Source organism: Mastigoproctus giganteus, chromosome 4 (genome assembly GCF_048544385.1).
Source record: "Mastigoproctus giganteus isolate SK-2022 chromosome 4, ASM4854438v1, whole genome shotgun sequence".
NCBI classification, from domain to species: domain Eukaryota; kingdom Metazoa; phylum Arthropoda; class Arachnida; order Uropygi; family Thelyphonidae; genus Mastigoproctus; species Mastigoproctus giganteus.
In genome coordinates this window covers 208,173,514-208,199,427 of record NC_143578.1, presented here as the reverse complement: position 1 = coordinate 208,199,427, position 25,914 = coordinate 208,173,514, and the positions used below count along the sequence as shown (strand labels likewise).

Below are 25,914 nucleotides of genomic sequence, written 5' to 3'. Positions count from 1 at the left end.
TATTTGATCATAAATAAGTTTGGGTCTTGCTGAGTTATACAGGGTGTTTCAGTTAAACGTTTCAGAATTTCTAAGAGGGGTAGGGTACATCCTGACAACTCGAAATCATATAGCAATGTGGGGTCGGAAATGCTTTCCTGAAGCGGTGTTGTACACAGAAGCACCATAAAGAAAAGAGACCGTAAGGGAGAAATCGTTTTAATAATACATGAAAAGAAGCAAAAGGTACATGGATTAAAGTAAGTGTTCGAAGTTTCTTCCACGGGCTACAATGCACGCCTCACATCTCCGACGCATGGACATCCAAAAATTCTGGAATACTCCAGGCGAATTTGGAATTTCTTCGGCAGCTACTGTGATTCTTGCAACCAGCTCCTCAGCATTGTCAACAGGGGTGTCATAAACTAGCGATTTCATATGACCCCAGAAATAAAAATAAAGACATGATAGGTCGGGTGACCGAGCAGGCCAATGCACAGGACCACCACGTCCGATCCACTGTTGACCAAATGTGACATCCAGGTAGTTACGAACATCTCCGCTATAATGGGCAGGAGCTCCATCGTGTTGGAACCACATCGTCTGTTGCGTCGATGCAGAAATCTGTTCATCTCTCAAAAGTTGTGGCAATACTTGCTGCAGAAAGATCAAGTAGATAGGTCCGGTTAGACGACACGGTAACAGGTAAGGTCCGATGAGGTGATCTCCCATAATACCGGCCCATACATTGACCGAAAATCGAATCTGTGCTGCACGATGTCGTATTGCATGCGGCTTCTCAACCGCCCAGATATGGTCGTTATGCATGTTGAAAATTCCTTCCCTTGTGAAGGATGCCTCATCGGAAAACAACACTTCAGCAGGAAAAAGGGGATTTGTAGCACATTTTCCAAGGTACCACTGTGCGAAAGCAATACGAGGTGCATAATCCTCCGGTTGCTGTGTCCGGACACGCTGCACGTGAAACGGATGCATGTCTTGTTCTCGGAGAATCCTTCAGACGCTGCAATGGGAAACCCCGACTGCGTTTGCTAGACTTCGTGTACTCGTTCTTGGATTCCCCTGTACATGCTGCAGCACATTCCGTTCGATGGCTGGAGTCCGTGCTGTTCTTACCCTGTCCCTGTCAGCTCTTTCAAATGAACCTCTCTCAGCTAACCTCTGGTGCAGTCTTGCAAAGAAATTGACTGGGAATACGCCTCGTCGGATATCGTTCTGCGTACAAACGTTGTGCGGCTGGCCCACTACAATTTGCAGCCCTGTACGCCAAATGCATATCGACTAACTCTGCGTTCGTGTAATCATCCATCCTACTAACTTGGCGTTCTTGTTCAAGAAATTCGAAATTTGCCTGGAGTATTCCAGAATGTTCGGATGTCCATGCGTCGGAGATGTGAGGCGTGCATTGTAGCCCGTGGAAGAAACTTCGAACACTTACTTTAATCCATGTACCTTTTGCTTCTTTTCATGTATTATTAAAACAATTTCTCACTTATGGTCTCTTTTCTTTATGGTGCTTCTGTGTACAACACCGCTTTAGGAAAGCATTTCCGACCCCACATTGCTATATGATTTCGAGTTGTCAGGATGTACCCTACCCCTCTTAGAAATTCTGAAACGTTTAACTGAAACACCCTGTATATACCAATTTACCATGGTGCCATACATATCTTTTTGGTAGCTTTTCGTACATCCTTATTTAATGCACAAACCTCCACTCTTAATTAGGTGACAACAAATGCTGCAATATGCATCTAAAATACGATATCTGCCTGAACAATCAAATTAGCTGATATTGTTCATGGCAAGCCGGGAAACTTTATCAAAACCATCTTTTGTTCAGCAGACCCTTAAGGGCTATACTAGACGGGCACTTAATGTGGCATCGGAAACGCCTTTGAATGCCTGGTTTTACAGGAACAGAGGGGAAAGTTATGCAAATTAGATGAACGTTACAAGTGCTGCGTTGGATGATGTTAGCTGGCATTCAAAGCCTGCTAACTCAGTTGGAGGCATTGCAAACACCAGCGACTTGATGTTTTATTGCCAGCAGGGAAATGTTTCCCACAAGTCTTCATTAATTTTATTATTTTCGGGAGGACTATGTTTGACAAGTTTATTTATCAGTTGTGTTGTACAAAGGAGGCCTCCTTTGTACAACACATCATTAAGGCTACTCCAAAAAAGAAATAAAGACAAAGCATTGTATTGAAATTGGAAATGTTTCCGAATTGGGATTAACTATGTAATGATGAGAAGAATCAGAAAGCTAAGTTCTGAACCTTATATTTATTGTAAATATCACATCTCTTTTGGTAATGTTTCATTAGTTAACAAAATATTCACATGTATAGACAATTTATTTTTTGGCTCCTTTGGTTATCTGTGTACTGAATGAAGATTGTATATAATTTTAGTTAATAATGAACCTTATTATTATTATTAAGTAAGATTGAAACATTAATCGTAAAACTACTGAAGAATATCCACTGCAATGGTAGAACTAATGTCGGCATTAACAAAAAAGAATTGTGGGTTGGTCTTTTTCTACCAAAACAAATTTTGAACTTTTCGTTTCAGACATAACTTTGGTGTTTTTCTGTATCTGAAATAATTTGATAACATCTTTTTTTTTTTTTTTTTGAAAAGTGTAGTGAAAGCAACGAAAGGAAGCAGTAAGCTGCAGCATCATTGTGAGCATGATAGGGGGATTTATGTAACTGTTTCTTGACATAAAATAACTAAAAGAATTGCAACGAATTTTGTTTGAAAAACAAAAAGATTGTCCTTCAATCTGTATTGCATCTACTAACAAGGAAATTCATCTGTTGGAAGCCACAGTGGACATAAAAAAAAGTGGTGTAAAACGATAACACTAAATGTGCTTTTGATAAAAGAAAAGTTTGCCTCATTATAATTGTTTTTAGGGAACAATATCGGTACAGCATGTTTTATGGATGTATATTTCATCGTCTAACGAAATTTCAAGAAAATATTTCTATTGATAGCTCTGTTATACACTTTGAAAAATGGTGTTGAAAGAACACATTTGTAAAATCAAACAGTAGTAATCCTTTATTGCATGGAAAGTAACCCATTACAGTATGGGTAGTGAAGAATGTTTTCTGCTTCAAATGGATGGAAAGTATCTGGAAATAATGTCAACTGGTGTGAAAACGGTAATAATAGGTGTTTTATTCCGAGAAGTCCCTTGTGGTGAAATCAGACAGGAAGTTAACCATTATGTTGCCAAAAGTAATTTTGTAAGACACAAGGCTTACAAATACCTTAATCTCTGAATAAGAATAGTGGGTAGAGATAAAGTAAATTTGCAAACAAAGAAAACAACGTATCAGAAAATGGAAATGCAGACTTTGTAACAGCATATGACACTGGGTGGTGAATTTTTTTGGCTTGCCTTCTCAAAAATAATTTCTCCCTTAACTTTATGATAACATCAAATGCACACCACGGAAATATTGAAATATTTTGTAATTATACAAATAACTTTTTGTAAAAAATAGAGCTACTAGGCTCAAAAACTTCTACAACGTAGAAGTTTTTGAGCCTAGAGTAAGAGTAAGAGATTACCTCAATCTTTTGCATAGAATGCTTCCGGTCGATGCCCTCCAAATGTAAATGAATAATGTAAATAAAGTAATATAAAATAAACGGATAAAATTATTTTAATCAATTCTCTCTCATGGAGACATGACTTATCCGACGCACAATGGAATCTAAAGCCCAGAGCCCCAACCCGATTCCGAAACACATCAAACCAACTGAGGAAAAACCATGAGTGTGAGAAGACATTCTGTCAGAATAATTAAAATAGTTAAAATCGGAAAACTGTATACAAGAATAAATAATTTAAAATCACGATTATAAAATTTGGATAAACATATTGGCCTACAAATTAAATGTAATTTTCCTCTTTAAGCAGACAACGCTTTTCGACTGTTTTTATTTAATAACAAAATGTTTAAATAATAACATTTTTGTGAACAGTCATTAGTCTTAGCATTCCTTGTATCATTACAAAATGTCGCAATTTTTGTAGAAACACACTTTCAAAAATTATTTATTAGTTGAAACTGGGTAAAAATTGCCTCAGAAGACTAACAAAGAGTTTAATGAAATTTATTATATGTGAGGGAAAGTATTAAATAATTTAAAATCTTTTGATTGCTGCATACATTTCATTCAAATTTGTTGTACATAGTTTCTTATTTTTCAGAATTTTAATTTTCTACTAAATATTAATATTTATTTTAAAAAATAGAATAAATTTTATTGTAATTATATTCTCTTATTTTGCTATGAAAGGGTGCTGACACAGTTGAAATATGTGGATAAAGAATCCCTTATTGACACTCCTGAAGACTGCCCTCCAACTGATGTCATTTCTATTCCCTCTTCCATCTTACAGGTTAATGTGTCTTCAAAAACATATCCATCCCTTATCACAAAATTATGCTATTATGTAACAATTTTTTATTACATCGATAACAGAATGTGGTAATATGCTAGAGTGAAAAATTTGCAACTTATTACTTAGTATTCTAAACGTGCATTCTACAAGTCATCTTGTTTAAGTTAATCTATAATTGAAAATTCTCTGCTCACTGCTCAAATTTTTTGATGGGTTTGGTCTTATTAAATTAAATTTTCAGTCAGTCCAAATGCTTCTCCCTTACAAAAACAAATGGCATTGCCGGCTCATTTGTGCCAGGAAGAGCTCTATTTAATGGTAAATTTAGTTATTTTATTAGCAATCTTCTTCCAAAATTTGAATTTTTAAAAATGTTTGAATCTCCATCTTGTTTGTGAGCGCCACTGTCTATTGCAGTGAAACAGTAGTTTGTATTGATTTCCAAATCATGTTATCAAATTTTATGATTTTTTCACTAATTAACATTAGAAGTTCATCAAAACTCTATATCGACATTCTGGAAATTTCCTAAGTGATTCAAACATAATATAAAACTGTCCTGTTTTATATTATGGATGAATCCATCGTTTTCTCTTTCTACTAGCAATCAACTGTATATACAACTGTATATACAAGTTTCTAACATCAGATCATTTCAAACTAGAAGGGGCGTTTCTAGCATTTAAATGGATACCACCAGCAACTGACCTTTTTTGTTCTCAGCTGCAAGATGGATGTGAACAAAAAAGGTCAGTTGCTGGTGGTATCCATTTAAATGCTAGAAACGCCCCTTCTAGTTTGAAATGATCTGATGTTAGAAATGCTATGTGTAGTTTGCTGTTTTGGAGGCATTTACAATGCCAGCTGATGCCGACACTTTAAGTGCCTGTCTAGTATAGCTCTAAGAATACAACTCCAGCAAATACTAATGGACTAGAGTTGACGCTAGGTAACACTGCAACCAAACACAAGCTTCTCTCATCCACTGTGATGCTAAACTCCACCACAGTGTGCTCTTACACTCTAAAAGTGGAGCAGAGATATGCTTCCTTATGAAAATGTCCTGCACTACATGCCACCATCATTGACCAGTTCTTTGCTTTCATCCCAGTATATGCAGACTGGTTAAAGAATGAAAACTAGGTAGGTGTAGCTGCAGTTTTCTGCAGATACGACTTTCGTCAAAACAACGGCCAACAGAACATGGCATATATACTGCTGAATTTACAGCAAAAAAATTTTAGCTGGGAACATATAAAATCAGCAGGTATCTTAAGAAGTATAATATACAGGGATTCTCTAAGTTAATTGCACACACTTAGAAACCCTTTTGAGGCTTCTGACCCTGTCTTCTGGCAAATTTTCAACTTCATATCTATACTTGAAGAATGGAAAAGGCATATTTCGGTTGGGTACCAGGACACATTGGAATCCTAGGCAATGAAGTAGCTGACAGTTCCTACCAGGTTAGCCTGAACAGCACCTAATCATGAAATGAAAATACCATGTGAAAACTCTAGGCAGATAATCTGAAACAGCTGTAATCACCAGTGACAGTTAAGCTGTCAATGCTGGATAAACAAAAAACTACAACATATAAAACTAGTTCTCAACCCTCTATATTCAAAAACCTAGAGGGTTGAAGAACTAGTTTTATATGTTGGTTGAAGAAATCCTGTTTTTCAAGCCTTGGATTAAACTGGCAAAAAATTGTACTAACTTGGCTATGAATAAGGACATTCATGCCATTCCCCATATTTTTGTGGACTACCCATCTGATGAACATTCATTCCAGGAAGAATTCCCCCATACCCACATTACAGGAATCTCTCACCATTTCATCACTCCTAGGTAATAACATTTAGGTGGAAAATTTTTTTTTTTTTCATTCATGAAAAGAATAGTTATATACAATAATCTACACTGTTCCACAAAATTAACAGAACACGCAGAAAACGTAACTTGTGCAGCTTGTGATGAAATGGGACAAAATTTGGCAGTGAACCATGCTGGATACAAGGGTGTCTATAAGGTTCTGTAGCAACAAATTACATTCTTCCACCTGCTCAGAAATTAGCTCTGTGCTGGTGGAAGAATGTAAAGTAACCAGTGCCCGAGGAGTTGGCTGTCGGCATGAATACGATGCCCAAGGATGGCCCACACATGTGTTTGATTGGATTTAAGTCTGGTGATAGTGCTGGCCACAACAGTTGTCGGATATCTTCAGTTTGAAGATATTCCTCCTCCACTTCAGTTCTATGTATAGTGGCACTCTTGTTCATGAAAAGAAAATTTGGGCCCAACTGCACCCCTAAAAAGCTGCACACAGGGTTCTGTTCCTGGTATCTTTGCACAGTTATGGTACCCTATCAAAAGCACCAAGAGGGGTGCCGCCATTGATCATTATTTTGCCCCACATGAGAACACTGCCTCCACTGTAAGTGTCCCTTTTCTGATATTGGAGGGATGATAACGTATTCCTTGTTGTCTGCAGATGAAACGTCTAGAATTTGTTTGTAGGTTAAAATGGGACTGATCAGAGAACAGAATTGTATCCCATTTGCCAGGACTCCAAGTCACATGTTTATGACACCATTTTCGATAATCTGTGCAGTGGTTTGGGGTTAATGGGATACAAACCAGAGTCCACTTGAATTGAGCCTTCTGAAAACATCGAGGGACATTTAATGATAGGACATAGCAGGGTTCCGTCTTGCTGTTAGTGCCAGGTAGCTCTTTTCTGGTTGACAGTTCCTGCCTGTAACTGCTTCCATAATGCCAAGATGACACTGTGTGACACATTAAGCCAAAAGCACTGCCCGGAGATAGAAAAGAAAATTAATTGACTTTTAAAGTAGCAGTTACTAGGCACTAAACTTTGAGGAACTGAAAAAAGTTTGGTAAAGCAGGGAAAATATCGGAAGGCTATTTTTGGTAAAACAGGAAAGTATTGAGATGCTATTTTTGAAAAAAAAACAGGAAAGTATCGAGATGCTATTTTCTTGCTTAAACAAACTTTTTTTTTGCCTCTGCAAAGTTTAGCTCCCAGTAACTGCTACTTTTAAAATGGCCTCTGTAGCTGAGTGGTCAGGAGCTGGTGTGTGGTATATGCTCTTTGAGTAGATTGGTGTTCAAGCCCTTGACTGCCAAATACAGTCGAGCTGCCAACCCACACTGGATCAGCATGGCAGATGATGGTCCATTTCTCACAACATGAATTGTTGAGTAGGCTTCCATCCTGTAGTGGATTGATAATGGCAGCTGCTTTTTTTTTAAATTGCTACTTTTAAAGCAATCCAAAAAATCTCTCCTGAGTCCATTGATGCCCTCATAATTAATCTCAATGGTTCAGTGCACTCTCTGGCCTCCTTCAAAATTACTGGGTATATTCCATTAACTCCAGGAGCCTTATTTTATTTATTTATTTATTTTTTTTTTTTTTATGTAAACCCAAAACACGAGAGGTATTAGAACCTGTAGTACTTAGTACCATGCTTGGGTTATTTACCTTTAGGCTTGAACATTTTTTAATAACCAGTCATTGGTAATTTGGAATTACTAATTTCATTTCTCAGTCTCACTTACATAGCCTCTCCTCAGTGTGAATTGTCTTTGAATAGTAAAGACTGATGTGAAGTACCTATTTAATTCATCAGCAACATCAGATGGGTTATCTAAGACCTTCCTACACCCAGTAAAGAAGGGTCTGATCTGATTTGTTTTCTTATTTTTTGTATTCACATACATGAGAAACCTTTCCTATTCTTTGCTCTTAGCCAATGCTTTCTCATGCTCAGCCTTGGCTTCCTAATATTATTTATGGTACTATTACAGATCAACTTGTAGTTGTTGTAGGCTTCTGTACTTTTCATCACTCAACAAATTTTCCATATTGTCTTTTTTTGCCCTGTTAGACTGGGGATCTCCACATTGGTATCCACTTCATTCTACATTATCTTAACACTAGAACCCCAGGATGGTCAATTTGACCATTCACCTACTTTAAATTGTTGCAATTTTGCAGTCTTTTTAACTATAGAAGTGAGAGTCCATGACATTTCCCAATTTTCCATTAACTTAGAGCATTCACAATTGCCAATATTTTTGCACACATTTTTCTTTTAAATTTTAGCTCTATACTTAAAACCACCAAAGCAGTCAATTTGACTGTTTGTAAAATTTTGATTAAATTAGCTAATTTTTATACATTTAATCAAGTTTTTGCATTTATTTAACTTACGACCAACAATTTTGATTTGAACCCCTCTATTTTTTGTGCAAGTACATGCCCAGGTGTGTATGTCTGTGCATGCCACTTCATGTCTGAGCATGTGTAGGAGTCACTGTTATATTGTTGGGCTGTGCCATTTTAATTTGGTCTAGGTAAAACTATTCGTGGAAAATTATTTCAACAATTTTTACAGTGCTGGTTCGATTGTGTTACTAAAATGTGGCGATAGTGTTGTCTTACCCAAGAGCAGATTCAAAAATGTATAGAGGAATTAGAAAAGCTATCTGAAAATGAGTTTGGAGAGCAGTGAGGATGAATTTAGAGAAGAAGAAAATGAGGAATGGATTCCTAATGAAATTGGTGGGGAGTCTAGTTGTGAAAATAATACTTCTGATTCTTTAAATCAAGTGATACTGTAGATGATAATACACAGCTTCATAATCATAAAACTGTTTATCACTGGGCAGCAAACGTACTTCAAATCTGGGCACATGTGGGAAGTTTTAAAGTTGATGGTCCTTCAGTTGGACATGCACTATAAAGGAACATAATTCATGATAACCTTGGGCAAACTCCTTATACAAGCTGAAGCAGAGCATATGTTGCTAGAAATTTAGAACTGGATAGTTCTATGGTCAAGGCTATGGGGGCTTCAGTTTTTTTTTCATGATATAATGTCACATCACTTCCTTGAAATTAAGTGGTTCATAAAAATTCAAGGAAGGAGCATCTAGTGATAATTTTGTTTTAGCTTCAGAAATATTGTGCAAATTTATTTCCAACTGTAAAGCATGTATATGAGCAGCTATTTCCAACTAAAGCTAGACATTGATTCACCTAGTATATGGCCAGAAAACAAGAGAAATTGGGTATAAAGTTTTGGTTGGCAGTTCACACAGCTTCAAAATATCTACTGAATGGCTTTCCTTATTTGGGGAAATATGATATACACCAAGTTAGTCAACCAATTTCTGAATATGTTGTCCTAAAACTAACAAGACCATTTTTTGAATAGAGGTTGAAATCTAGCCACTGAAAACTTATTTACCAGTTTTGATTTGGCAAAGAAATTAGGCCAGAAAAATACTATGTAGTGAGAACTGAATTGTGCTTGTAAAGAAGTTCCAATGTCCATAAAAAAAGGCAGAATTATAATATTCCACTTCAGTTTGGAAACGTCATGATTGCACTCTGATGAATTATCAGGCCAAAGTAAATAAAAATCTTAATCTTGAGTTCACTTTTTACAAGTGTTGCAATAAGTAATGGTACAAAGAAGAAGCCTGACACAGTATTGTATTTCAACAAAACAAAGTATGGGTTGTTTTTAGACTAAATAGTTAAAAAAAAAAAAAAAAAAAAAAAAAAATATATATGCAACAAAAGCAGGTTCACATCTTTTATAATATATTAGATCTTGCATTAATCAGTGCTTGGATTGTTTATAAAGAAGTGACGGGGGGGAAGTTATGAAGAGAAGAGATTTTGTTGCATCTAGCTGAAGAAAGAACTTGGAAAAGAATATATAGATTCATGGAAAGCAGCAGCTCAAACCAGTAACAATAGTGGCCATGTAAAACCTCTTAAAAGGCATTGATGCCAAATTAGGCAGTAAAAGGCAAACCGTTTTTGCCTTGAATTGTAAATAAGTGTTTTGTTGTTTGCAATGCAAACAACAAAACACTTATCTGTATTAGCATAAACACAACACTATGTACTGTTGCCAGTTGCTTTATATCAATGCTTATAATAAAATGTTGAAAATAACAAGTCTGTGTATAAAACAGTGGTTAAATGACCAGCAATGGTGGTTTCGGGTATTTTTGCTAGCTGGCAGTTCTAGTATTAGTGGTGTACATGCGTTCATGGCTTTTGTAATTATTGTTTTAAGCGTATTCTATGATTCTGATGTATCACTCATTCTGCAATCTACCCAATTAATATATGCTATAACACCCTTTTCTGAAATTAAAACCTGTGCCTTTATCTTTAACCACTGCAACATCTTTCTTTATCTTCCAACTAACTACTGTATGATCACATCTGCCAATGGTTCCAGTACTGTAAGCCCTATGATGTCATTTGTTAGTAATGATGTCTAGAATAGAATATTCTTACCCCTACTGTTTTCTCTAAATATTAGGGGTAAGTTCCCCCCATTTATTCCAATCAGTTAGGGGCAGATTGAAGTACCCATAGCATGACATACACACTTGCTTGCCCATTCCATCTGCATGTAGACTTAGTCTCTCATTAGTCTTCACAATCTTCTAGTCTGTAGATTACTCCCACTTTATGCTGGCAGATGTAACTTCTGACTCAGTTATTTTTTGTGGCCAGGCTGCTTTTGATAAGAAGCACGACTCCACTGCCCCTTCTATCTTTCCTATCTATCCTAAATACATTATACATACCATAGTGGAACTCTTTATCCCCAATTTCAGTGGCACCACATTTCTGGTAACCCTGTTATATCAATAATTGTTATTAATTGTCCTAATCATTAGTTGGAATTCACTAATATCCAAGTATGGCATTTGGTCAAGTACTTGTACTTAGTGCTAAGAGTTTTCATTACCTCAAATTTGGTTTCTGAGTTGAAATTTTCACTATTTTGGTTTTAAAATTTTAATATTGTCCGTTAATAGAAAAAACCATGAGAAAGTAATTTCAGATTTGGCAAGAGTAGCCAGATGTGTACTCTGTGTATGAGCCACCAGTACAACTAGCGAAAGAAATTTTAGTGAATCAAAGTTTAAATGCAAGAGTACTGAAAGAGTTCAAGCAGTGAGCATCTAGACCTTGTAATTTATCTTTGAATTATGATTAAGGTTTAAAGTTTAGCTAATGTACAAGTTAGTGCAATTGCATAATTTCAGTACATAGCCAACTACTTTAATAGTTATAAATTGGCGTCATTAAGTATATATCATATTGTAAATACCTTCACAACGAGTTGCCACGATATTGCATTACCTCGAATAAGTAACACTTCACCATAGGAGAAGACTTGTTACTTATTCTTAGTGGATACCATCACCCATATGGCACCGTTTCGGAGCTTATTGGCTCCTGCTCAGTGGGTGGGCAGGTTACCCCGATGTTGCAATGAAGACAACCCAGTTGTGAAGTTATAAATCCACAATATGAGAGATCCTGGATGGTGTGGAGTAATTCAGATTACGATATAGTTTAGGGCTAAAGCCTCAGGTTGTGTAAAGAGTTAAACTAATGTTAGTGCAATTGCATCATTTCAGTACATAACCAACTAATTAAATAGTTATAAATTGGCATCATTAAGTATATCTTATATTGTGAATACCTTCACGTGTTGCCATGATATTGCACTACCTCGAATAAGTAACACTTCACCATAGATTGGCATTATTAAGTATGAACTATACTTAGTGATACCAGTTTATAATTATTTAAGTAGTTGGCTGAAATGATGCAATTGCACTAACTTGTACATTAGTTACTCTTTATAACCTGAGGCGTTAGCCCTAAACTATATTGTAATCTAAATTACTCCACACCACACCATCAGGCATCTCTCATTGTGGATTTATACTTTGCAACTGGGTTGTTATCATTGCAACACCAGGGTACCTGCCCATCCACTGAGGAGGAGCCAGTAAGCTCCGAAACGGTGCCGTATGGGTATAGTATCCTCTGAGAATAAGTAACAATAGTCTTCTCCTATGGTGAAGTGTTACTTATTCGAGGTAGTGCAATATCATGGCAACTTGTTGTGAAGGTATTCACAATATGAGATATACTTAATGGTACCAATTTATAACTGTTTAAGTAGTTGGCTATGTATTGAAATGATACAATTGCACTAACTTGTACATTAGTTAAACTCTTTACATAAATAACCTGAGGCTTTAGTCCTAAACTGTATCATAGTTTAAAGTTTAGTTAATAATGGCCCTCCTTTCAAAAGGAGGAAAAACTTTTTTTGTTTATTCATTTATCTTAGTGAACGTTATGATAAGAGAATGGTTTAAAAATGTTCTTAAATCATTTTCACAGAAAATGTTATGTAATTTTTATTTAACAGTTCCCAGGCCAATAGTGAAGTTTTCCCCTGACTTCAGTTTTGACTAGGAAATCTGAATTTTAATTGCATTTTAGGAGCTTTTGACAACACTCTAAAGTAAATTGAATGCATTGTACTTTCAGAGTGGATTTGGGGTTTTTGTCAGCTTTGGAGGATGCAATGCTCATCTTCTATTTTAAGAGCTCTAAAATCCATGTATTTGTAAGTTATTTTTAGGCATCTGTTTTTCAAATTAAGGTGCACCTTGATAAACAAAGGAAGGTAAACTTTCTAATGTATTTTTAAAAATTATTACTTTATGGAGTATTTGTTGAATTTTAATTTAAATATATAAACAATTACGTATAGAAATGGATATTTTAAATTGCATAATGATTAAGATTTTCTCTGATTACAGCGGTTTGCAGTGTTGTTCATTTAGATCCCATCAGGTGTAGTTAGCCGATCTTAGGTGGAGAGGGCAGTCACTCTCTTATGAGCTACTTGGGGTATTTCTGCTTGCATATAGCTGCCAACTGTCCATATTTACAATAGGGGATCTGTTTTTGAACCTTCTCTCATAATAGAGCTGGTACCAAAGTTTTCAGTTTTTATTAAGAAACTAGTAATCTAAATTATTAGTTTCTGAATAAAGACAAACTGTTCCTTTCCTGTTTTTTTTTTTTTTTTTGCCCCTTTTTGCAAAAAAAAATAATAGTGATAATGATAATAAGTGAAACTGCATTAAAATCAGAACTTTTAAATTCTACAAATTTAAAAAAAAAAATTGTTAACAAATTATGGCCTTGGTCAATACCTGTGAATACAGTGGACCTCCACTTTACGATATTAAACTGTTCCAGGGACACCACATTGTGAAAATATCGTAATGTGAACACAATAACACGTTTTTTTTTTTTGTCAGTTCGTTCCAATACCTCGGAAGTTGCAATTTTTGCTTGTTAACTAAACCATTTCTCTCCAAAAGGTGATTTTTATAATGGAAATTGTATTAGTTTTATACAGGGTGATTCACTACCAGTGTGACAAACTTGTAGGTGGTGTAGGGGGCATAAAGACGAATCGGAATCACATTGCATTGCAGGGTCCGAAATGCCTTCGTCATGCAGTAGAGGACGTTGAACGGGAGGTTGTGTGAACAGCGATCCCGCTGGACGTCAGCATTTGCGAACCGGTTCCCGAGGCAGTAGGATGGACGAGTATTCAAACGTTGAACTGGCCAACGTGCACCTCGCGTATGGAGTTGCGGACTGTAATGGGCGTGCCGCTCTGCGCTTGTACCAGGAACGTTTCCCGCACAGGCGTGCTTCTCATCATACGATTTTCGCACGTGTGCACAGAAGGTTACGTGAGACTGGTTGTTTCATGAGAGGTACCATGAATCGAGAACGAACGACGAGGACACCAGACAATGAGGAGAATGTCCTACGTCTTGCAGAAGGCAATCAGAGTATGAGTACTCGAGCGATAGGCCAACGATTGGGTATTTCCCAATCCACCGTATGGAGGATACTGTCACCAAACCAAATGAGTTCATACCATCTGCAACGCATCCAATCATTGGAGCCTGTGGATTATCCACTCCGGAGGACTTTTGCCACTTGGTTTCTTCAACAGAAACGGTTCGCAAATACTGACTTCCAGCGGGATTGCTGTTCACCTGACCTCCCGCTCAACGTCCTCTATGACAAAGGCATTTCGGACCCTGCAATGTTATGTGATTCCGATTTGTCTTTGTGCCCCCTACACCTCCTGCAAGTTTGTCACACTGGTAGTGAATCACCCTGTATAGAATACCGTATTTTCCAGTGTATACTACACCTTTTATCTTAAAAAAAAGGAAGAAGTTGCTCTAAAATTGTGGGCTGTCTTTACACTAGAATTAACATTAAAACATGATACAAATTGAAAAAGATAAAGTGCTGGTGGTGCCACATTTTTATTTATTTCCACTGCCCCCAAAATGCTTAAATTGATAATTATAAACATCATAAAATAAGAATGGTAATTTTCATTTAACTTACACCCGAAAGCTGTTTAATGGCGGTGTGGTGATGGAGTTGATGAAGTTGAAGAATCTTCTACCCTCAAGATATCAGGACAACGTTCAGGATCTGATGTTCTTTTTGATTGCTGCCTCTTGCTACTTATGATATAAAAACTACCCAAAGTGGTTTGTTTTTGGCACTTTCTCTGAAGGTTCTTGAAATAACTTAATACCTGATCTTCAAATTTGCAGGTCATCAATTCAAGTGGTTTCAATATCTGGGTTTTTCTTACTGTTCTCTTCACAATGTCCCACACAGCAAACATGTCTTAATTTCTTGTTGTTGCTACATCATCATCCTCCTCATGTTCCTCATCTCCACTGTCATGCTATCTCATCTGCTCTAATTCATGGAGCTTCTCTGTTAACTCCCTTCCATGATTTTCAATTAACTCCTCCACATCACCCCATCAACCTCAAGAGTCAAGGACTCGCCACAAGTGATAATTTCCTGCTGTAGAACACCTTCAAACCCTTCAAAATCATGGATGACTGAAGGCCACAAGTTCTTCCGGGCTGCATCGAGGTACTGAGCAGAAACTTCATTCCAAGGATTCACAATGATATTTACACAGTCTAAGATGTTAAATCTTGTCTTCCAGAATTCCTTTAAGGTGATGGCTCTGTCTTCTGAAATCTCTTCACAGCACTGGGCAAGCATGTTCGTTGTGTAAATTTTTTAAAAGTTGGTAATCACTTTGCTGATCCATTGGCTGAAGCAGAGGGGTGGTATTGGGCGGGAGAAATTTGACAGTAACCAAGCCACATTGCTCCTCCGAAGATTGGGCGAGTTCAAGATCATGGCCCGAAGCATTATCCAAAAGTAACAATGTCTTTAATGGAAGTTTTTGTCTTTTATAAGTAACTTTTGACTGAAGGACAAAACACTTCAAATACCCATTCATTGAAGTGGTGTCTTGTCACCCAGGCCTTTTTGTTCCACTGCCAGAAGATGCTCAACCTGCCTTTGATGACATTTTGCTGTTTAAACACTTGGAGTTTCTGAGTGGTAAGCCAATATTGGCTTAAGTTTAAAATCTCAAGAGGCAATTGGACTCCATAGTGGAGTAAGTCTATACTTCATAGGCTTATGCCTAGGCAATGGTCTTCTTTTGTGTTGTATGTTTGCATGGGCATTCATTTCCAAAAGAGGCCTGGTTTGTCTGTATTAAAGACTTGTTGAGGAAGGTAACCCTTCTCAATGAGCTCTTGAAACTCCACCTTAAAGTTTCCAGCTGCTTCCTGATCAGCATTTACAAGATCAGCATCCCTGTACTATACACCCCAGGGATGATTCCCTTTCCCAATTTAGAATGCAATCAAGATTAATAAAGTTTTTAAAAACTAATATAATTTGATTCTTTTTCAAAGAAAATGATTCATTTTCAGCACATAACCCATGCTGCTCAATGCAAGCTAGAAATAAGCTAAAAACACTGACTGCCCTTTTCTGTTCAATAAATTAGCAAAGGCTGCCTTACTTATCATTTGTAATTACAAAGAGCAGTGAGAGACTATACATGTTGAAAGTCAAAACAGGTTATTGTAAAACTTTACTGAGACTTGTTTCATACACGTAAACAGTAAAATGAAATAGCATTAGTGCATATTTACACATGTACTGTCAATGCTGATACGATTCAAAAAAATTTTGCTACTTGAAATATTAAATATACTCATAGCAGAAGCTGGTAGATATCATGCTTCCCAATTGGGTTTTTGGAAACATTAAGTCAAATGTTATTTAATTTAAACACAATTGTATCTAGACAACCAATTTGCTATCTGGAGGACAAGTTTTTTTGAGCCAAATTGAAACATCAATTTCACAAAAAAAAAAAAAAAAAAATTCAGTTTGATGAGTACCTACTAGATACTATTATGAAAGAAGAAAGCAGTTAATATACAGTGGTCTGTGAACTGATAAGCTCACAAGATGCACTTGTCAGTTCAGACCACATTAATACTTAGGATTTTAATAATTCCTTATAGCAATGCTGAGTGTCAGAATTTTTAATCAGGTAAGAGCTGAGAGAGAAAAAAAACTGAATTTAGATCTTTCTGATACAGTTTTAGAAATTCTGGGAATGCTATTGAATAGCAGTGCCTTTGTTATAAACAAAACTTTGATTCAGCATTTTTGATGTGCAAAGTCTGCTATTGTATCATGATCAGTTGATGTGTCTAATAGAGAATCCAAATAGAAATCTACAAGCAGAAAAGTGTTAGTTGAGCCAATGTCTAAAAGCATATTGTACTGGTAAACTATTCTATGCTGTAATTTATTATGAAAAACAGCTATAGTATTTTTTTCAGTGAAATTTTACTTTTTTATTTAGTTTCAGTGAAACTTCCAAAAAATCATCTGTTTTTCTTCTGCCCACAAATACCAGATATCCAGCTTTTTGAATTTCCAAGATTGGCAACTATGACTGGACAACATGCAAATAGCCCTTGTTTCTGTACATGCACACATTGTAATAATTAATACTCAATAAACATATGCTCCACGCACATACATACATGTATGTGTGTGTCCAGTGGAAAGGATGCTGATTTCTTCAGCTGGCACTACAAGAATTTTTTTATAACAGCTGCGTATTATGATATGAGATTCTTAGTTCATCAGCCTTACAGAAAGATGCTATGAATGTTTTCCACCAACACAATGTTGGTAAACAAGAAAATGGTGCTTATTGTGTTAACTTGTACAAAAGATAGCTACATTCTTTCTGGTCATAGCATACTATCAAAACTAATAATAGAGGTACTTTGGGCCTGATTCCCTCATGGTTATAACTGCTGCTCTTCCACAGTTCTATCAGTATTTAACTTGTAGTTGAAGTCACTTTTGCTGGTAGTCAGGGACACAACGTCGAACGGTGATGCTTGGCATTTAATCATATGAGAAAATATTCAGCTCATATGATAGGCTGAAGGGCAGCTTTTTAACTGAAAGATCAGATCAGTTAAAAAGTAATTCCTATCGGTTGAATGTGGCAGTTATATGCAATTAAATTAGCATTAGAGAATATTAATGCTTTTGACAATGCTAGCAGTGTAATTTTAAAAACACAAAAGAGTTACCTCAATATTTTTTCACGGTTTATCTTCTCTGCATAACTCTCCAAACCACTTATTTTTGACATGATTTTAAAATGTTTTAAAGTTATGTAAAATTCTTAAAATACTATTAAATGTGTTCAATCCTCTTAGTCCATTAATGATCAGACACCCTTGGGATCACAGCCAAAAGCCCTGCGTGATCCCAGACCTATCCAATCCTCCATGAAACCTCGAGAGACTGAAGACATTATGTCAAAAATTAAAAATAAACCCGACTAAAACTATCACGAAAAATACTAGAAACTACGACGATGAAACAATTTAATAAAAAAAAAACTTCATTCCTTAAGGGGACCAAACTTTTTGACATGCCGTCATGTAACAAGTAGGAATCCAAATACGTGATATGAGTATTTATTAATGGGAGATTACTTGTTAACATGTATGCACGAGCAAGTCCAGAAATCCGATATGAGAAATGGTCATTGTATGTTAACTGAATTACTTTGTATTCTCATTTCTAAGCTTTCTGCGATTAAAAGCTTTGTGTAATTGTGTTGTATACTTAAAACCTTAGCTTCATTAAACAGGAAAACGTAATCCTCGTTTACGGCATGAAATGAAATTTCCGACACTACGTTCCTTATTTCTCTAACTGACACAGTATAGTGTTTAAGACTATGTCCAGAAGGCACCTTGTCGATCCCACATACAACAAATTGCAATTTCCACATGGAATATTATATACTACATCATGTATTTCTGTGGGGGAAGAGGGGAGTACAGAATGATTTTTTAATATGGAATGAAGTTTCTGTATAAGTTTTGCTATAACCCTGAATTCAGTATCTTTGAAAAGAATATTAAGCTGTTTGTACCATTGTTGAATGTACGGAATTCTAATAAAGTGTTTTTTCCCAATTGTATCGGACAATTAGACCTATTGTCTCACAACTTGGCATTTGCTCCTTTGGCCACACAACTTATGCTATATAAGTTGGTACAAGAGCTTTTCCATAGCTCCCTAGGTACAAGGAACCTTACAAGAAGCTTCCTTTGTCATTCTTCTCTTTTCTTTAGACAAACTTTAAAGCCTTTTAGACAAATGGATTTTAGCATAAAAAATTGATACGTTATTTACAAATTTAAAGTATTGAAGGATAGGAGAGGGGGACAAACTAATTTCATTGGATGTAGTATCTTTATACACTGTCAATATAGAATATGCATTGGACACAATATGGGGGACCTATTCAATAATAACACAGTTAATATAAAGCAGACCAAATTTCCAAAAATAGAAATTTTTAATTTAGTTAAATTTTTAGTTACATCTCCTTCCAGCATCAAGTTTCTAGACAAATATTCAGGTTACCTATGGTACTAAGTCTGAATGATCTTATTGCCAAAATATACTTAAATAAAATTGGACAAATATTTGTCACCGTTTTTACCTAAGATTACTTTTTACGGGAGATATTTGGATGACATCCTCATCATATCGGATGAAAAGACCACTAATAATGTCTTATGGACTCTCAACAATGTACATAAATGGTTAAAATTCACATTAGAGAATGAGAATATACAGACAAAGACTTAATTTTTTAAATTTTACACTAACAAGAGAAAGAGACAATTACGGTTTAAAATCTGCTGTAAGCCTACAAATACAAGGATGTTTTTACATCATACTAGTTATCATTCTTTCATCTATGAACATTCCATTATATAAAATCAGTTTACAAACTCATAAATATTCGACAACTCAGACTGCATTAGAAAATAAAATTGAAGAACAAATACAATTGGGAAAAAGTACTTTATTAAAATTCCGTACATTCAGCAATGGTAAAAACAGCTTAATATTCCTTTAAGAGATACTGAATTCAGGGTTATAGTGAAACCCACATAGAAACTTCATTCCATATTAAAAAAAAATCGTTCCATACCCCTCTCTTCACCCATAGAAATACATGTAGTACAAAGGGTACAAGGAAAGTTTTGCAATATGACGCAACAATGAATCACAGGAAGCTTCTTGTTGCTGCATGTTGAGACATGTTCATACGTGCATAGTAGCCGCCGCGCCAAGTCGATGGGCTCAGTTGTTCATTAGTAGTGAGAGTGTAAAGTGCTTGCGATGGCATCGTGGTCACGAAATGAGATAAGGACAGTTTTGCGGTATAATTTTGTGCGTGGTTTAACCATAGACCAGTGCTTAGAAGAAATGACTCTTGCACTAGATGATGATTGTCCACATCGTACAACGATATTCAGGTGGTATAGAGAATTCCAAAGGGGAAATTTCACTCTGGAGGATTCTGAGAGGCCGGGAAGGCCACGAACGTCAGTTACGGAGGAAAACGTTACTGCTGTGAGGAAAATGCTTGACGAAAACAGGCGAGTGACCTACCAACAGATAGAGGATACTTTGGGCCTAAATGCACCAGCAATTCGTTCGATTCTGCAAGGTCATTTGAACGTGAAGAAACTTTGTTCTCTCTGGGTGCCGCATCAACTGACTGAAGAGCAGATGACACGACTTGTGACTTGGTGCCGGGAGATGTTAAAAAAGTTTGATAAGGGACAATCTCGGTATGTGAACAACATCGTGACAGGTGACGAGACTTGGCTGTACTATTACGATCTGCCGACCAAGGCTCAAAACAAAGTTTAGGTCTTTGATGACGACACACCCGTAATTGTCAGAAAATCCCGATCTGTAAAGAAGAAAATGATAGCTGTGTTTTCAAATCGAGTGGAATTGTGGAACGTGTCATTTTGGACACGCAGAAGACAGTCACAGCTAAGTGGTATACTGAACAATGCCTGCCTAAAGTCATTGGATCTATGAAGAACCTGCGGCCAAAGTCAAGAATGGACACCTGGTACCTCCATCACGATAATGCTCCAGCTTACCGTGCCAAAGCCTGCACCGAATATTTGACCACGACAGGACTGAAACTTCTCGAGCACCCTCCCTACAGTCCAGACCTTGCTCCCTGCGACTTTGCACTGTTCCCGCATGTGAAAATGAAGCTAAAAGGGAGGCGGTTTTCCAGTGATGAGGACCTTCTACGGGCTTGGGACAACGAGTGTGCTTTACTCCCTAGTGAAACTTGGCAGAACTGGTTTAAAGATTGGTTTTGGAGGATGGAGAGGTGTATTGAATGTAGAGGAAATTACTTTGAAAAAATTAAATAAACAAAGCTGTATTGCAAAACTTTCCTAGTACCCTTTGTACATAATATTCCATGTAGAAATTGCAATTCATCGTACGTGGAATTGACAAGGTTCCTTCTGGACACACGTCTTAAACAACATGCTGTGTTCACTAGAGCAATAAGGGCCATGGCATCAGAACTTTCATTTCATGCCATAAACGAGGATCATGTTTTCCTGGTTAATGAAGCTAAGGTTTTTAGTGTACAACACAGTTACACAAAGCTTTCAATTGCAGAAACCTTACAAATGAGAATACAAATTAATTCAGTTAACGTACGAGGACTATTTCTCATCTCTGATTTGTGGACTTTCTCGCACATGCTTGTTAACAAGTAATCTCCCATTAATAAATAGCGTGGGGAATACTCACATCATGTATTTGGATTCCTACTTGTGACACAACTGTATGTTGAAAGTTTGGTCCCCTTAAGGAATGAAGGAAGGAAGTTTTTTAGTAAATTGTTTCATTGTAATTTATTTATTTTCGTCATAGTTTTTAGTATTTTTCGTGATAATTTTAGTGGTGTTTATTTTTAATTTTTGACATAACGTCTTCAGTCATAGGGCTGGGGTTTTCGACTGATCCTGGGGGTGTCTGATCATTCATGGACTAAGAGGATTGAACACATTTAATAGTATTTTAATTAATTTTATGTAATTTTAAATCAGTTTAAAATCATGTCAAAAAAAAGTTGGGTTTGGAGAGTTATGCAGAAAAGATACCCTATGAAGAAATATCGGGGTAACTTATGTTTTTAAAATTTGATTAAAACATAGGATATATTCAGCTTTTGCTGCTCTTAGTTTTATAGCAGTGTAATATACACGGATTTCATGAGTGCACTGGACAATAAAATTTCAATATCGTATCCCATCATAAAACAAATTCTTTCCAGTTTTAAACCATCTATGGAATAACAACCATTCTGTGAAGTTTTGCTGGATTCCAGAGCATTCTGGGATTACAGGTAATAAGAGAGCAGATCAGGCAGCCAAACAGTACAGCACCAACAGTTTACCAACCAAGTACCATACATAGATTTTTTTTTGAAGCATAAAAAAAAAACTTTGCATTTTAGTCGTTTGAAATCTGGATGATACAAATGATTTGTTCATTATCATCCAAATTGCTCCAAATCGGAGAGGAATCAGCATTATGGAATTCCAGCTTCAGGCAAAAGGAAGAAGTTGTACCAGCGAGATTAGGTATAGGGGGCATATACACCTAACCCAATATGTTTCTTCTCGTGGGAGACTACCTATCTTGATGCATGCATTGTACACACTATTCCCATTTCATAAAAAGGACTTTCCACTTAATCACTTTTCCTCATAATTTGAAATAGTGCTAATCTAGATGAAATGTATACCTCCCTTAAAAAAAATACACAAATGAATTTCTCTGATGCTGAACTGGACCAAATTATTATACACTTGTAGAATGATAATGTGGGCACTGGCACATTTTGGCCTCAGCTGCCTTTGTGCCCTTAAACATCCATTACCATGCTGAAATTAAGCTGTAGCTGGACAAAATGTTTTGGAAATTTAGTTAATCTACTTAAAATCAATATGATGGTAAAATTTTTTTAAAATTGATGATATTAAGGACTTTATGAAAGTGATATTGTAAATAAGACAAAGGAAAAGAGTTGCCAATGAGCTTAAGGTAGAATTTTCTGATGTTAGAGATAGCAATATTGAAATTATTACAAATGGAGGTAATCCCGATACATTGACAGAGAATGATATTAAAAGTGAACACTTTGAGATATTGGATAATAGTGATAAAAATTAACCACTTCAAAGTTGAAGGCATCAATATCACTATTATAAAGATTAATGGTGGTATTTCCATTATTGATAGTGTATAGTGTGTTTATGTCTAACGGCACCAGGGATTTCCCCCATCTCCGCATTGCTTTCATTGTAGGTGTGACAGTTCACTGTAAAGGCCAGAAGTGTCGCCTTGTGTATCGTTGTTCTTCTGGCCATTTAGCTGCTAGACCCCTGCTGGGGCTAATGTTGTCCACACTATGCCTCGTGGAGGCAGACCAGGTACATTTAGATATTTATTCTAGCAGGTCCTGCCACCTAATTTCCTGAGATTTCAGTGGCTAGGACCTAAAAAAAAAAAAAAAAAAAAAGTAAATAAAAAATAAATTTAAAAAAATTCTCGTTTTGTGGGGGTTAAGAAAATTGAGTAGAAATGCCAAATGATTTTAGTGTGAAAGCATTTAAATTTTCAAGTTATATGGGGTATACACTAGCGTATTAGGTAGTGGGGAGGAGACAGAAGGCTGGGGGGAAAAGACAGAAATATAGGGATGATAGAGAAGGCAACCCCAGATAATCAGTGGGGCAGGCCCATGCCCCACCAGGTGAAGGCAGGAGTGGCAAGGAGGCGAGGGGAGGGGATGGAAAAGACCGTCTTGTCCCCTTCCCTAGGGGAGAGGGGAAGGAAAAGATAGGCCCATGCAAAGGAGCATGGTTTGAAAGCCAAGAAGGCCAGCAAAAAGCTGCAGTTGGTCTTCAGTGGTATTGGTGTTCCCATTTGGGATATCACTCATGGGACCAGGTCCCGTCCAGTTTAGTCAAGTCAGTGAAGGTCTGTGTTGATAAATGTCAAGTCCAGTGGTTTGTCACTGTTGGTAAAGTTTTGTTCAGGTAGTAGAGGTTTATTTGATACTGATATTCAGATTTAAGTAGTTAGCATTATGGTTGCTAAAATTATTTGTGTTTGCATATGTGCTCAGTTGTCTTCACCATGGCCATCCATCCAGCTGAATGTAACGGGGACTCCCATTGGATGAATTTTCAAAATTTTATATTTTGGCCTTTTATAAAAATATTTGTTGAGCATTCCAAATTTCAATAAAATCAGACTAATAGAAATCTGCAGCTATTTCTTTTTTCTATACAATTTGTATGGAAAAGCGAAATTCATAGATTAATGTAGTTTTAATGCAGTACTACTGTTAGCTTTAGACAGTTTGTGCATGTTTTATGTTGTGCTAGATTTGTAAATGTGATGTCACTTGTGAAGTGCTAAACATATATAATATAGAGAAAAATACTTTTTTAAAAAAGTATATATTAGAAGAGTAATAAATGCACAGTTGTTATTAAATTAAATGGCCCATTTTTGTTATGTGTTCTATAAAGTTGTAATCTTAGTAATTAATTGACAAAGTAAATATGTATATATATTTACTTTTCACTTATATTAATCAGAGAAAAATAAAAAATTGAATGAATTTAAGGAAAAAATCATACACAAATTAATTATTGTTTTATTTGAGAAGTGTACAAATGTTTCTGCTCAGAATTAGTTTCACCTTTATTTAAAAATTCTTTATTTTGAAATAAAGGTATTTTTTTTTTTTATTTGTGATTATTTTGTTTATATAATTTGTCTTATATTTAGTCTTGCCCAAACATGGATTGCAGTCACTGGGGAAAGTTGGCGCAGGGCGCCGTATGCCTCCTCCTGCTAACCTTCCAAGTCTGAAAAGTGAAAACAGTGGTAATAACCCTAACATAAGCCTTGTTCCTAGTGGAGGTCAAGGATGGGGCAGTGCCAGCAAAGAGAAAAACAAAACAGAGGAGAACAGGTATGTATATGTGTGTGTATGTATATATATATATATAATTTTTCCCCTCCCTTCTTTTATGCACATTATTTTTATATTGAAATATACCTTAGTTGACCATTTCAAGTCTTAAAAGAAGTGGCATCTTATAAGTGGTCAACTTTAAAATGATTTTATTAAGTACAGTATAATTGTTTACATTAGGTTGCATACATTAATTAAATTTAGAAAAGCTGCATATATATATCTGTCCAGTCAAAATATTATGACTCACTACCTAATAGTGGATATGTCTTTCTATTGCCACCAGTATACCACTAGCAAATGGCAAGGCATTGACTCTGTAAAGCTTCTGAATGTTGCAGGAGGTATGTTTGTAACATGTTGCCAGGATTGCATTCTGTAGATCTGTGATAGTCCATTGTGGAGGATCCAGGCATCTGATCTGTTGATCCATGCAGTCCTAGAGATGTTCTTTGGAATTCATATCCTGAAAATTCAGAGTCCACATTAGCACTTGGAAGTCACATTTGTGTTTAGCAACCTGCTAGGATGCATTATCCTCTGAAACACACCTGTGCCATCTGGGAACCTCTAGATAACCACACTGACAGCCACAATGGTTGTAGCAGTCAGTGTGGTTATCTAGAGCAGTGGTCCATGAGAGAATTTTGGTGGTCCGCAGAGTAATCTGAATATATTTGCAGTTTTCGTGTTTATTAAAATGTTTCATTATATTCTGATTCTACTTTTTTTGCAACTTTCGCCTTATTATGTTGCATGTTTATAAAAGGCCCAGTGCAATATCCGATATTAGCAATGCTTTTATTGTAAAAAAAATATAGAAAGCTATTTCTATTTCCTATCGATGGCCTAGCCTGGGCACAGTGCTGTTCGCAGTTCTTAGGTAAGTGACCAATGATGTTTTTATTTTAACTGTGCACAGTGTGATATTTAATGGCATCAAAGAGCTTGAGTTTGATAACTATCTTATTTCTTGTTTGGTTTTAGATTCAAATAAAATAACCCCAATGAGTGAGAAAAAACAAGCAAGCATTTTGCGCTTCTTAGGTAATACATTGTGTTGTCATAAGTTGATTAATGAATCAGAGCCTCCGCAGCCACCGCAAGGCATCATCAGGAAGGACATTAGAACTGGAGGCGGAGAGAAGAAAAAGTTCAAAGTTTCAAGAAAATAAGATGCAGACTACTTGCAGTTTGGATTTATTCAAGAACCTGGAAGTGAACTGGATC

General features: G+C 36.2%; 1 protein-coding gene across 4 annotated transcripts in view; it reads left to right on the top strand.

The window, feature by feature from the left end:
• Positions 1-25,914, top strand: part of LOC150087353 (uncharacterized) — a 521,069-nt gene that overhangs the window by 40,672 nt on the left and 454,483 nt on the right. For all 4 annotated transcript variants that reach the window (XM_090371151.1, XM_090371150.1, XM_090371149.1 and 1 more), the window contains exon 3: positions 24,495-24,681. In XM_090371151.1, the coding sequence (XP_090227277.1) occupies positions 24,495-24,681 (187 nt within the window). The remainder of the gene's footprint in view (positions 1-24,494; positions 24,682-25,914) is intronic.